The sequence below is a fragment of the Fusarium coffeatum genome, assembly GCF_003316985.1.
Source record: "Fusarium coffeatum strain FIESC_28 chromosome Unknown BRIP53273_contig_140, whole genome shotgun sequence".
NCBI classification, from domain to species: Eukaryota; Fungi; Ascomycota; class Sordariomycetes; order Hypocreales; family Nectriaceae; genus Fusarium; species Fusarium coffeatum.
Window position 1 is genome coordinate 123,550 of NW_022157933.1, and position 14,788 is coordinate 138,337.

At 48.2% G+C, this 14,788-nt stretch overlaps 2 protein-coding genes across 2 annotated transcripts; one reads left to right on the forward strand and one right to left on the reverse strand.

Moving 5' to 3' along the window:
• Positions 1-2,250: 2,250 nt before the first annotated feature.
• On the forward strand, positions 2,251-3,604 carry FIESC28_06539 (uncharacterized protein; the record flags this gene model as incomplete). Its single annotated transcript, XM_031160683.1, has 2 exons — positions 2,251-2,305; positions 2,370-3,604. 2 exons carry the CDS (start codon positions 2,251-2,253, stop codon positions 3,602-3,604), a joined length of 1,290 nt encoding a protein of 429 aa, XP_031015289.1.
• Positions 3,605-8,065: 4,461 nt separating this feature from the next.
• FIESC28_06540 (uncharacterized protein) lies at positions 8,066-8,858 on the reverse strand (the record flags this gene model as incomplete). The annotated part of the gene is made up of 2 exons (XM_031160684.1): positions 8,066-8,668; positions 8,754-8,858. 2 exons carry the CDS (start codon positions 8,856-8,858, stop codon positions 8,066-8,068), a joined length of 708 nt encoding a protein of 235 aa, XP_031015290.1.
• Between the last annotated feature and the right edge of the window lie 5,930 nt (positions 8,859-14,788).

Sequence of the window (14,788 nt, forward strand, 5' to 3'; positions counted from 1 at the left end):
GGTGCTACCCTGAAGAGGCCTACCACATCTGATGCAAGGGATCACCAAGTGTCTAAGTTCAAGTGTTGCGGCTGTATCAAGGAACTTAAGCAAGAATGTTGCTGTGACAGTTGTGTTTGGGAGTTTGTAGGGTAGGCTCTCGGACGGCGAGGAATACGAACATTCTTTCGCTTCTTCTGGTCATCGCAATCATCGACAATGCGTGTTCCAATGAAGATAGAGTTACTGAAACCCAAGCCATCCACTGCCCCATAAACACCAAAGATCGACGTATTGACCGCAGGAACATACACGGATAATGTTTCTAAGTCCGGATTTCCGAAAACAATAATACCCCCAGCGTCGTGGAGTATGAGGCTCATGTCTAAGCATCGAAAACGGACAAAGTTACAGAATCACTTAATCATGAAGCAAATCACCAATGACTTGTCGAAACTGATGATTTACACTAATGGAAAACACCAACTGAAGCATTTGTTGCCGAGAACAATGATAAGCGAGAAACATGATGTTTCCGTTGCGGTTCGAAAGCATTGACTCGATCGTACCATAATGCTTCATTAGGAATATGTTTACTGTGAGGATACTACATGGTAATTAGGATAATGTATAGCAAGCCTCAGCTAAGAAAGCAGCAGGCCAGTACCTAGGCCGCATTGAGAGCTGTGATTCGCCAAGGGTGATATTTGATATTAGAAGCCACTTTGAAGCCCTTGACGATAGCAGCGATACAACGGTGTTAATGGCGTTGCCGAGAACCGTTAATGGATGGTCAATTAAACGAAAGCTAAGCACCGGAAATTCGTAACCTGAAGCATTTTGTCCATTCGCAGGGCACTAAATTGATATGAAAGTTTTTTTCTTTTCTTCTTCTTGGGTCGGGAGTTTGTTGTTTCGGATTTAGGGACGCGCGTCTGATGTTGACAAAGCGTTCTTGCAGAAACCCGCCCGACAAAGTCTGGTATGCAAACTCGTGCCACTGTCAAGACTCTATCGTGAGTGGTTGGATTCGATCTACAGGGCATGGATTTTGGAGGGGACGGACTGTAACTCTGGAATCAGGTTTAGGTAAGGTGGTAAGGTAGGGTTGCCCTCTTATTGTCTGCGGTGTTATAATATCTACTGTGTTGTATGGATGTTGTCGGAACGATGCAGATCCAGGGTCTTTAGTTGGCGTTGGTTATTTAGCCATTGGAGGTGAGAGAGGGTAAGATCAGTCTATTAATTGAATTCTGCATGAAGCCGTCTGTTCGTGTTCACCTGAAGCCGGTTGATGGTCTTGCGATACCTGAGCTATGAGTTGACGGCCTGGTACCTGCGACAGAGTGGAATGGCCTCGTTACAGTAGGTACCCGTGGCCAAGACAGTGTCTAGCCAGGATCATCAGGGGGTTTAAACACTGCTGTGTGGATATTAAGCAGGGATAAAGCAAGCCCTTTCATAAGCCAGCACACCATTAGAGAGCCACGATATCAGGGGAAGATATACAGTGCGGGCGGTTCTACTGTTTCGCTATTGCTAAAAGAGGCAGAGTCAAGCATTAATACCCCTGTTGCACCATCTCCTCTAGACCCAATCGCCTTCCTCCCACCAACAGAGTCGACAGAGTGTGTGTGAGCCAGTCTTGCGAGTGACCCAGCCCCAGTTCAGCCAAGCCAAGTCAAGTCAAGTCAGGTCCGGGTTCAGGTCCAGTCTTTGACCTCCCACCTCCCGCCGCTTTCCCGTTCGTTCTTTCCATCCATTATTTCATCCATCATTCTTCAACCTTCAAAACGGACGGACGGACGATCGCATCACTTATTCTACCATTTAACGCCCTCGATTTGAACCGAACCGAAACGACACGAGTACAGCATATCAACGACTTTGCTTTTCTCGTATTTTCTTCTTCGATTCAATCGCCTGGTCGATTATGTCTCGTTGCGCCTCCTAACCAGCCTTCTTTTCCATCTGAGCTAGCCTCTGAACCCACACTCGTTTCTCACTCACCTTCCTACGACTTCGATTTTTGGATATACAATACGATTACCGGTTCTCTCCTCTCTTGTTCGCATACAAGAAGTCGACGGCAATTTTTCAACATTTCTTTTATTCTTCTCTTTGCTATACGAGCCTTGTCGCAGATCGCTATTCAATACCAAGCTTTTGCCGACAATCCACACCTAAACTAGAGTGATCGACACTTCTCAACGGTCGACCATCAAATATTATCACAACCTTTTATCAATATCTTTCTCCTCGGACATCACAATGAAGGAAAGGGCCGGACACCTCATCGCCCGGGACTTGGACGAGTTGAGCCATGGTAAGTCGACTAGACAGTCGCCATCTCTCCCTATATCCATCGATGCTAACGATATCATCATCAGCCTACCAGCTTGTCCCCCGAAGCAAGAGCTGTGTGAAATGCGACGATGCCGCCCAACTCGAATGCCCGAAGTGTTCAGATGGTGAAGTCTGCCAGTTTACCGTACCTCTAGACTGCACCATGTGCGCTACATCCATCTGTGAGAAGGACTCCGACTCTTCTTCCCAGAGCAGCAGCAGCAGTCCCAATGTTGGCGCCATTGTCGGTGGTGTCTTGGGTGGTATTGCTGTAATTGCTCTTGTCACCTATGTAGTATGGAGACTTTGTATCAAGCCAAAACGGTCACAGATTCCCGCATCCATCTATGTCGAAGATACAGATGCAATTCACAACGAGAAGGAAGCCAACGCAAGAGGAGTTCGACCACCTTCGACACACACCGTCCACTCAATCGCCTCCACGGTCCTCACGCGAGCATCCAACATCATCCAGATCGCATATATCCCTGGCGTCACAAACCGAGCGACTCCGACATCACCAAATGTTCTTGTCCCTCCCGTGCCCCCGATCCCTATGCACCATGCTCAGGACAACCGTGGTCTAGGAAACGACGATCAACACTTCTTTGTTCCTGGCGACCTCAGAGACTCTACCTACTCAGGACTGTCAGGATACTCAGACCGAACATCCTACGCTCGCACATCCTATGCCCCTCGATCTAGTGTGGCCTCTACAATCTACGGCAAGCAGGCTCAGGTTCTTACACCTGCGCAGACTGGAATGCGCGCCAAGCCTACCATGGTCAGCGTCAAGTCTGTCGGTAACAACGGCAACGAGATGATGGCGCCACCAGTACCAGCAATTGACTTCCAGAAATTTGGCAACAGCCGGCCCAAGAGCGGCGCGAGCGCCTTCAGCGTCGGCTCAACGTTCCTTAACAGCGCCAACACTGCAACGCAGGCTCGTGCACAGGTGGTCAAGGTTGGAACGTTGAAGACGGTCGACGTCAGAAGCAAGACCGAATCGGATGCATCATCATCAACAGTGGCACCTTCGCCACCAACAACACCAAGCGGCAACGTCACCCGAGACTCAAGCATTACCGTTATCGAGGAGTCGCCCACCCAGGATCAAGGACCGTTCTCTGATCCTCCAGAACGAAGCCCTCAACGAACAAACAAGGCCCCAAGCCTTGGTGCCGTTATGGAGGATTCAATAGGCGAGAATGACAAACCTAATGTCCTCATAAGGCGCGACAGCAGTCCTTTCGGTGATAAGCACGCCACAAAAGAGTAATGATACGGCATCCTTACTCTGTCTTATATACTGCAATTTCCTTTATGAAGAGATGTCACGAATCTAGCCGAATGTTAGTCAAGGGACATGCTCCAAAATCTGTCTTTTCATTTTCCTTACCTTATATTCACTTCACGTCAAATTATTTGGACAGACGAACTCCGTATTGTCACGGGATATGGCACCCTTTTTTATGTTTACATTCAGGATAGCGGGGAGGGACTCAAGGTATTAACTATGGCGTCTTGGGAAGGGAGCCTCGGCAACGGCTCATGGATGCCAGGAAGTCATGGCAATCTCTATGTGAATATTGAATAGAGATGATTCGATACGTTTGGTCGTTTTGATGATATGTGATATGTAACGTGATTTCTTGTACCATTACTCGGTGAATCTGCGTTGTGACCGTCGCTGAAAAAGATGTATGGTATTGTCTTGGAACGTTGGGCTTGGTGTTACGGGCACAAGGTAGTGGTCTTGAGATCAATGCCTTTTACTCCTTGGCCGGGAATACCAAGTAGATGAATGATGATGAACTGTGCCATGGTACTGTACGTATGTATCTTACCGCTACCCCTCACCTACATGGCGGCTATTAGCATGAACGATCGTCGTGGTCTAGAGTGTCGATCGTGAGGCTATCACCACGACTCGGCCGATAGATAGCGCGCCCCATTAGTCTACCACGTAGTAGTTCGTGGCTATGTTCGGTACCACTTTTGATCCCTTCAATGCATTGTCACTCAGGAGAACATGATGGCAGGCTGAGTCTCGAAGGGCGCTTGGATATCAGGGACTTGTCATTCAAGGGAAGCGGTTGGATGACGGTGAAACGTGCTAGAAGAAAGGGAGGAGTTTCATGTTAAGATGGGGGAATCCAAGATAGCATGGCCTGTTTCGAGTCTATTCACATGGTATTGGCATTCATCGGGGAGCAGGGCTTAGGGTTTATCTGAGCGCAAGAGTACTAGCTGATGATCTTCAACGCGGTTGTTCCATTGTGATCCAATGTTGTTCCATGCATGCCTGTCAGGTGTCACTGGTGGATATAGAGCCAAAATACGTGAGCGAGTTCAAGAGTCATTACGTATTATCATCGAGTCTACGGTACGTAATGCGTTAAGAAAGAAGCTGAACGGGCGCTGGTTACGATCTAAGTCTACCTATCTACCCTAATGCTAAGGCTGTATGCACCCTACGAGATGGCCTCCGCGGGCTCATCCGTAGCACGCTTCTTGAAGCACTAGAACATCTTGTTAGGCAGGAGACAAATAATTCTGGTGATGCTCTTCTCTTGTTCAAGACTAACGTACAATGTTGGCCGAGATTGCGGGTAAGGTAGTTAGATTCGGCAATGCAACGACATGACTTGTATACCGATACCGACCAGATAAACTCGAAAAGCTTGTCGTGTACTGTAGGTAGACCATGTGAGGAGGACAAGGCCAGCCGTTTACGTATTTTGGGAACGAATTCATCAAGAGACCGCCATTTCCATTTCCATTGCTTGACTTTACTTTTCTAGAGTCTTTTTCTTTCTTCCTTCGCACTCTCTCCTTGATCTTGCTGTATCTACCTAGTCTCGGGATTGACAGTCCCCTGTTCCCCGGAATGTTTACAATATAGTACAATACAACATTGGATAGTTCGTACCTACAGCAGGCTCTAGCAATACGGTGCAGTAGCACGTTGATGCCCTCCCTCCTTCACTGCGTTAGGTTGATTCCTTTGACTATTGACCTTCCCCTTCTGTGCATATCTCCATCCAACGAATGTTTCTAACTTGATGCGTAACAACGTAATATTCTATGGCTGGCTGTTTCTCATAAAAGATGAAATCTGCTTTTGTTTTTGTTATCGACAAGTTGCAATTCGATTAAATACGATTCAAGCCATTCAACCTTTTAGGCAAAATTATCGGCGCGACAAACCAATGCAAATGCAAATGCAGATGCAAACCAACGACGTAGCTAACTTGTTTAATGTTAGGTCAGTAACATCCATATCTGTACTATACTGTAGTCTCTCTCTCTGGTCCCTCTTTCAGGGTCACAGCCTACAGTAGACGCCCGCTGTTAGTCTCGGTCCATGACGCCGTCTATCCTCCGGTTCTTGTCCGTCTCAACGCCGTCTTAATCTCTGTCTCAAAACCCGACACGAGACGGGTATAAGTAATACTGTAGTAAGCAAAAGCACGCAACAAGCCAACGACACGACACAAATGCTTTCGGAAGTTTATTCGTCCGACTTGTAATGTGTGTGTGTGTACAGTACAGTACTGTCATCTGCAGCAGCAGCCAACTGTCAACAAACATATTGTACGTACAAAACGAGGTAAAAAGGAACAATGCATTGTCGTTCAGCAGCAACATCAACTTTGTCGGGTTAGACCAATGTTACCATCTCGGTCATGTCATGGATCTTAGTCCGAGCCCCATGCCTGCCCTGCAACGTTCGAGAAACAAGACAAGGAGTAGGTCGGTAGTATCGGCATAGGCCTAAAGCCGCATAGAAACTTTTGTTCGGCACTTGTGCTGTCATTCTGTATGTACAGTAAGTAGTCTTCCGACTGAGATCGGATTCTTCAAGTTATGGTTGATGATGAACGACTAAGTCAACCCTAGCAATTGTACAGTACACGAATGCCGCCGTGGAAATAAAGGCGCAATCGATGTTTATTAAACTCGAAGCTTGATCCTGTTCTGATGTCATGAGCCGCTGTTGCACTTTGCCATTGCTGGTAAAGAATAGGACATAGTGCTCTACTCCTAAAGCTACTATCATTTTTCCCATCTTAATATGGCATCGACAGTTGATTGTGGATGCCACCAAAATAAAGCTCAATGGGAGAGAATTGATAATTGTATGGACGTTGGAATACCAGGATTCAATTCCTTCGGCATTGTTTCAATATAAACATGCATGCAAAAAGACCTGTTTCCTCTACTCCCAACGTCACTGACAAGAGTCATGCTGGTTACTGCTATGTATATGCACGAAGCGTAGGAGCGCATGTACCATCAACCCAGTGACACGACAGTAAGAGTGGCTTTGTACTGTATAGAGTAGGCTGAAGGAAGTACTCTTCCACGTCTCCATAGCCCATGGGGAACATTTGTGCTCGAGCATCTACTTGTAGTGTAGCGCGAACTCCTCCATCTTCATCAACACCCACATCCACCCACTAGTTTTAGCAAACCCCGCCAAAACCTCTTCTTGATCCTTCTCTCTTGAGCTTCTGTGTGCCCGAGTTCCTGTAAGGCGAAGCCACATCTTCCTTACCAAGTGGAAGTATTGTAAAGCGTATGTTCCGCGACGCATGCCGTAATTTACGCAACCTTGATAGTCAGGTATAATCTCTGTTCACTTTTGCACTCCCAAGACACTCGCAGCTCAACGGCTTGTGTCGAGTCCACTGACAGGGAACATGGTTTTGCCCGACATATGGATGCCAAGGTCCCTTGATGTGAACGGGGCTAACACAATGCTCATGCCCTCAAGCACCAAGCAAACATGACACAAAGCACCAAATAGAGCACTCTGGCCCTGGGATCTTCGTTCGGCCACTGCCTTAGTCAAAGTAGATATTCCACTCCTTATCACACATGGGCCTCGACCCGAATATCACCTGTCTGCAGAATAGATAGCAGGGTTGATGGTCTAAGCTGTCATTTGTCCACACATATCTAAGCAAGTCACTAAACGTCGATGCGAATCTCCTTATTTGATGTGTTAACATGGGTATGACTCGAGATCCTGTCGAGCGTAACGTTGCGAGAAACAAGAGTGAAGGTACGCGGCCACCCAACTGAGTGTTGCTATATGCGAAGCAATGTTCATGTTGGCCGGGACTGGTGGTAGAACAAAATTAGGAAACGACTCTAATATGAACCTGTGGCATGTAAATTCCAGAACATGTGAATTGACGAATCTGCACTCATATACACATAAAAAGAGCATCTTAATCCAATAGTCCAGATATATCCGTATAAGGGAGAAGAAACAAGCAAGGAATTGGCCGCTTGAATTATAAATGCCATTCAAATTTTTGTCGTAAATGTTGTAAAACGATAATAGTATAAATGTCAACAGATAACCTAGCGCCCCAAGAATATGCCTCTTTTTGTTCGTACGCCTTGCGCCGGTGCGGAACTGCTTCTGCTTTCGTTCGTTATTCGATGCTGCGTCGTCATGCCGCCCTAATCGTTGGGCAGTTGGCCATCTAGAAATTGCAGAAAAGTAATAAAGCCCGTCTCGTCTCATCCCATCTCTCTGTACTTCCCACGGTATCTTGCCAATCATCTTGAATCATTGGGCATATCCTATTCGCCAAAAGACACCGCCTTATATGCGATCCTTGACGCTGGCCTGTTGTCGTTGTTGGCGGCTCGATTTGCTCGTCCGCCTTATTTTTCCTCCTCTTAACACATGGATCCTTAATCCGTAAGGATACGTATCCACTCATAATACCACGCATTTGGACTTGTTTCGGTCCTTGTTCCTATTTCTGTGTCTTTCGTCTCGATCGCCGCCCCTTGCATCGCCATTGCCTGTTCGCGTTCGGCCACTTGATCGTTCCGAGGGACGGGAGGCTTGTTGTCGCTGTCGGCGTAGAATCCTAACGACGTCGTAGAACGCTTTTTCGACATTGATGCAGTTCTTCGCTGAAGCTTCCACAAACTCGCAGCCGAGTTCGCGGGCGAGGGCGTGACCTTCTTGTGTAGAAACCTCTCTCTCGGTGACTCGGTCGCTCTTGTTGCCAACAAGCATAATAGGTACAGGCAACTGCGGGTTTGCCGAGGAAATTGGGGAGCCAGGATAAGACGGCGACGAAGCGCACGACTCTTTAACTCGTTGGATTTGATGATGAAAGCGTTTGATGCGAGTGAAGGAAGAGCGTGATGAGATGCTGTAAACTAGAACAAACCCTTCGCCATCACGAATCCATTGATCTCGCAGTGCCGTGTACTCTTCCTGTCCGGCGGTGTCCAGTACTTCGAGCATGCAGGGCTGGCCATCTATAACGACTTGCTTTCGGTATGAGTCTTCGATCGTAGGGTCGTACTGTTGCAGAGTGTTAATTCAATGTTGTCGACACAGTCGAAGCAAGGGCACGCAAAGCATGCCACGCAGGCTCAGTCAAACTTACGGTTTCAACAAAGTGCTGCAAACATAGCTGAATAGTAAGAGCTGTCTTTCCCACACCACCATCTCCCAGCACCACCAGCTTGTATAGCACCATTCGGCCGGCCATGATGATGGCGACGGCGAGGAAATCGACAAAAAGGTTAAGAGTCGATAAGGAGAAAGATTGGGTCTCGTGGGAGAAAAAACAACCCAAACGAACGACGGATCGGAGAGGGGGAGGGTGGAGAAAAGAGGGGGTGGTCGGTAATGAGGCTCACGAGATGTGAGTGTCGATATATCCAAAGGTGGTTGGAGGTTGCGAGGTTGAGGTCGTCGTCACGGGCAGAGAAGAGGCGGAGGCAAGCAACGGATGAGGAGGGGGTGGCTTGATGGAGCAACTCGAGCTGCGACTTGTACTGACTGTACTGTGGGCGTCAAGGCGTCAAGCAAAGCGAGACAAGGCAGTGCAAGGCAAATCAATGCAAAGCGACGGATGCAAGGCTCAAAGACACGAGGCAGGGCGCGGCAAGGCAGCAACAGACGTCGGCGAACAAGCGCCAGTGGCAAAAATGGGCTGGTAATAATAGACAGTTGTTGTGTTTGAATGTCCAAAATAAAAGAGTCGGGGACAGGAGGATGGATGCTTGGTCTAGGTCTAGGTCCAGTCCAGGTCCAAGTCCAGGCGTAGGTAGTAGGCGTCAACGTGGAGCTGGTATGGGCTGGAGGCGAAGTAGGTTGGTTTTGGTTTTGGTTTTGGTTTTGGTTCTGATTTGGGCTTCAGGAAGATGAAAAGACGGACAGCCCAGCCCAGCTTAGGTGGAGAACACTTTTTTTTTTCTCTCTTCTCTTCTCTTTTTTCCAACCTTACCTAAATGCTTGAAGGAGGTTGAGGTCTGCACCACAGCGGTACTTTCACCCAGTGCTAGCAGGCCCTTTGAGGTGGGCGCCCTGGACTCCCAGGTTGCCATTGGAGCGGGGCGCCAGGTTCAACCAAATACCTGGGTGAGAGGTATCCATGCAATGGAGACGCGGCAGCGGTACTCTCTTCCTCGGACCCAGATGGGAGGCTAGAGGCCCTTGGAGGGGTTCTTTAGGGGGCACCAACAGCCATACGAGCCTTTTCACCCTGCAGGCTGTCTCGTACCTTGCGTGTAGGCTTTACCTCGACCAGAGGTACCTTTTAGGTTGGGCATAAAGTGGAGGGAATGCAGAAGCACACCCAAGATAGGTCACATATCTTGTATTGACATAATATTCATACCTGCCATTGCTAAAGGTGCCGTTAAAGTGCACAATGGGGGAATAGGGGATAGCCATGAATTGAAAAGGGGACACAGCAAGGAACTCATCGCAGGCAAAGGACAAGAAACTTAGCGAGTGAACGAGGTAGAGTTGTATGTACCCAAGCGACGGTGCTGCCCTGGTCGTTCATCCTTGGGATAATAGGATATCGGCTCAGTGGGTGCCCCGAGAAATGGGAGAGCAAGGGCACTAGGCTTCTGATAGGCGAGGGATGAAGCCGGAATGGTGAAGCGGTGGGGGGGCACTCCCTGGTCACAAAAGCCGCGGTTGAGCGACTCCATTTCGTTCACCTTTGTTTATACCCCAGCGTACCCGTACTTTGCGTGTCTGTGTGTATACTGTAGACAGAACTGCGATTCCCAGCTTGTGCTTGTACGGATACATGTAACTGATATCATTCATTGTTGCGATGTGTCGTGTTATGTTTCCTTCTGCTCAAGGGTATCGGAATCCAAACCCAGTTGGGCATTGTCGGATTGCTCAAAGATCAATCCGGGCCGTTTTAGGTTGTATGAGGACATGTTGTCTTGACCACATTGGACAGGCCTTTCTACCAGGGACAGAATTCGAACGTCGCCTTCTGTCAGAAGTAGCCTTCTTGTCTGATGGCTCTTACGTAGTGTAGTGTGTAGTAGAAGTACGGTGGTTGTTCATCGGCAAGCACCCGGGAGCCCGGGTCACGGCTCGGTTGTGTCGCGGCAGGCGGACGAGTCGACCGGACCTAGTTGCTTCCCACAAGCATTAGTCTTTGTCCATAGCTCAATAGTATCGGGTGAATTTGAAGACGTTGCCAGTTAGGTAAGTTTGCGTGGGCTGGATGGTTGTGATGGTAGCAGTTGGAACCAAATTGATTGGGGAGAAAATAGGCGTTGTTGTTAGCTGTTTGGGTGGAGATTGATAACTGTTGCCACTGTGTATGTAGAATTTCTGCAAGTTTGTGTAGGTTTGCATTGATTGATTAATCGATTTTGTGATAAGGGCTGAGGCATCGCATTGTGATCAATCGACAAGCTACTAAGGTAAGGTAGGCACTGTAGGAGGTAGTTACTTGCAAAGGGCAAAGTTGGGAAGGAGCGTCTTCCTGGACCGCCTTCAGTTTTCAATGTCCTTGGCTTCGCAATCCATCCCCTTGGTCCTTCCCTCCTTCCTTCACAAGCCAAATCTTTTCTTGCTTTCATCTCATCCCAAGTTATCTAAAAACCCTTGCGATGCTGCACTTCGGTCTGCACCTGCACTCTGCATTCTGCACTCTGCAGCCCAACCCACAGGCCAAGCGGTCGCAGGATGAGCAAGTGGTGTGGTCCCTAGGTCAGCGTGTGGGTGGATGGTGCTTCTGGATTTGGCAGATGGTAAGTGTCTCCCCCGAACGCCCAGCACCATTGAGGAATAGTTTGACCTAGGTTTTAAAGAGGACCAGCCTCTAGTGGTGGTCTGTGCGACCGAGCTTATGTTTCTTTGCAGGAGCTCTCTCTATCAGGGAGGAACCTACGGATACTGAAGGGGATGCCTTCACCTCTAGGGATTCGCATTCGTCATTATCACTCACAAATGACAACTTTCCTCGATGCAGGGTCACTGCGCAATGTACCCTAGGATTCAAGGGATATCAACATATAACAAATTAATTACACTCAAGAAAATGCGGTAATGAGACAATCGGAACAATTACGCAAGGAATTAGGTACTCAAGGCAACACTAATGCCTCCCGCTTACCTACCCCAGCAGCTGGACTCGGAGCCGCGCTTGTCGAGCTTCATTGACCGGCACTGATGGATCGTCTCGAATTCTTTCCTTTCGGACCCTTTTAAGCGAATAGACCTTACCTGCTAAGAGAAGCTCTTCTGCCACTCTAAGGCACAGCAACTCAACTGTGTTTTGGAATTACCTACAGACGATGTCAAGGCCTAGGAGAAGCTCGGCCCCTGCAGTTGGTTAATCTTTGCTCATGGGCGAGCTTAGTTCTCCACCAAAAGTTTAGACGTTGGAGAGGTGGAGGACGGAAAGACGGGAGGAGCAGACGGGAAGGGTCTGTTGCTGCACACATTTCATATTGAAAACTTTGACGATATGGTCTCTGAATTCTTCTAACTCTCTGCCCATCAATTTGCATCAGGCAAACAGAGGCTGGTTTTATGGCATCTCAAGCCATGTCAGATCCCGGTTTGCAAAGTCTTCTCCCAGCCGCTTGGGAAGGAGGCTGGTGTAGGAGACTCGAGAGTCATCAGAAACGGGTCCCAGTCTCGTCGAACATTTGTCTTGGCCGCGGCTTAGTCATTTGACAGCAAGATCATTGTAAGCAAAGCTTCATAATGCTTTCATATATCTCATAAGGTATATATGATTTACTAACAAGTATCTACCTGGATCAGAATCTGCGACTGAGGTATCGAGGAATATTACGTCAAGGACGACACTCATCATTTTGGTGCTCAGGTTTCATTCCTGGAACCGGCAAGATGTGCCAAATTACGACTGTGATACGACACAACACGACAGAACCCTTGAATTCGTTTTCGGTTATGATAACTCAACCGGGCACCAAGCTTCTGCTTCCACGTCCATGGTACTGCAGACTCGACAAATAAGGTAGCCCCGATACCTCGTCTTGGCGTTTCTTGGTCAGTCCACCGCGTACGTATTGTACTGCAACCTTGGTAATCTTCCGAAGCACAACTGCCTGCGGCCTGCCCTTCCAAGCTACAGTGCATGGGCTGTTATTCCAGCCGTTTCGGTACTCCATAGAGACCCTGCTCTTTTTCCCGGATGCTTGAGACGGACAAAGACAAGCTTCGGACTACGGTACAAGGCAGGGCAAACCGGAGGAGTGCAGCTTAATTCAAGTGGATCGTAACAGACTGGGAGCACCAGCATCAGCATCAGCATCAACATCAGCATTTTCCTACACCGAAACGCGGTTAGAGATGATATATGCTCAATATACCTAGGCCAGAGAGTCCGAGCGAACGTCTAGTCGAAGTATTGGATGTCAGCGGGCGCTGTCCCTCAGGGACTTTGACATCGCGGGACGGGCGGTTATCTCACCTCGTCACGCCAGTCGCGTGCGTAACCCAACGTGCCCTGCCTCTTTCTTCATGATATCCAATGGCAACGAAGTTGGAGATACTCAAGAGTCAGGATGCATGAACGAAGAGCCTCAGTGAAGCAATGTCAAGACACAGACATATGTGGTATTTGTCCTCGTTGGTTCGGATCCAGTCCGTCTGCTTGTGCGAAGTGATATCTACACTCGCCGCATGAGATGGCATCAGTCAGGCATTGCTTCGGGAGGAAGTACTGTTACTGGCGAAAAACTATGACTCTCGACTGCCAATGTTGCACAGACTTGCAAAACAGCCGGCCGAGGAAAACTTGAAGCTAGGTGAAAGCATTGCCACTATCAGTTCTCGTCAAGGTCTATTGAAAAGTGAAATGACCTGTTGTCTGTCGCCTAGACTGTCTAGTATTGAAGCTAGCTCCGGCAACGGGCTCCATCTTGGGTACTGTACAGTCTGCACTACAGAGTAACTTGTAAGGGACCTCTCTTTACAGTACCTACCAGCTTTAACTGCCCCACACCCAAAACGTGCAAGTCAAAAAACCTTTTGTCAACGACTTAAAGCTACATAGTATCATACCCCGACATGGTCCTTCTCCAATGGAAAGTTGACAGTATTTGGCATAACATTATAACAAGTCAGATATCATGTTTCGCTTACGGTACGACGGTACGGCTCGACAATGTATAGCATTAAAGTTAACGTCTATCGCTTTGTTGGCGCTTTTTGCCTTCGATTCCTCTACCTAGACGTGTCTAGAGTGAGAAGCTATCGCGGAATTGGTAGGCCCTAACTGTCACAGTAGGACCGATTGCACAACCGCCATGGGTATTATTATCCGGTTGTATGGGGCGCCTTTTATCTGGCCAGTGTCTATCGAGATCCAATAACGCCATGGAATAGCCCTGACAGTCATTTTAGGTAGTTCAAATGTCTAGACTTGGTAAAGAGACCTTGCCCTCGTATGTTTTTGGACAATCCCATGGGGTAGTGTGCTGCTTCCCCAGACTTTGTAAAGCTGTTATAGCCTGGCTTTCATGAGTCTCGACACATGGTTGAAGGGTTGTTAGGTGAGCTTGTTACCAACCCCGATTTATTATTGGGCAAAGTCCGACTTTCATTTACCTCGCTCTGCTTTCATGTCGGCCCGTTCTATGCTTTGCCGCCGGACCTCTCTCTTCTTTCTGATACTCTTTGATACAAAGAGATCAGAATCCTAGACTGGCGGATGCGCGACCCGGCATGCCAGCCAACCAGTAAGGCAGGACCTTGTGATTCTCATGTTCTAGGCTCATTGAATATGCGGGGGATGAACATTTCCATCACTTTCCCCATCCCAAATCCCAACGGTCAGATGGGGAGTTGCCAGATTTCCGGATATATAGCAGGATATAGCAGGCTATAGACAGGGTTGAAGCCGACGAAGGATGTAAGCTCGTGTGATTGACTGCTGACACATATGTCTGTCAGAGCCGCAAATTATCGGAATTTGGATGTCGGGTTCGCATTTACGATGCCGTTTCTGTCATTTCGCTTCCGCGTGAATGAGACCCGAAGAGGGAGTATGATAGTAGTTGCATGACTTTGGTCTTGAACATCTCTCTTGAGGATGCGGCCCGAAGCCAATCATTTGTTGCTTACTTTCTTTGAATTAGATGATGGTGAATCTCTTGTGTTTACGAATGTGCTACTCATGAC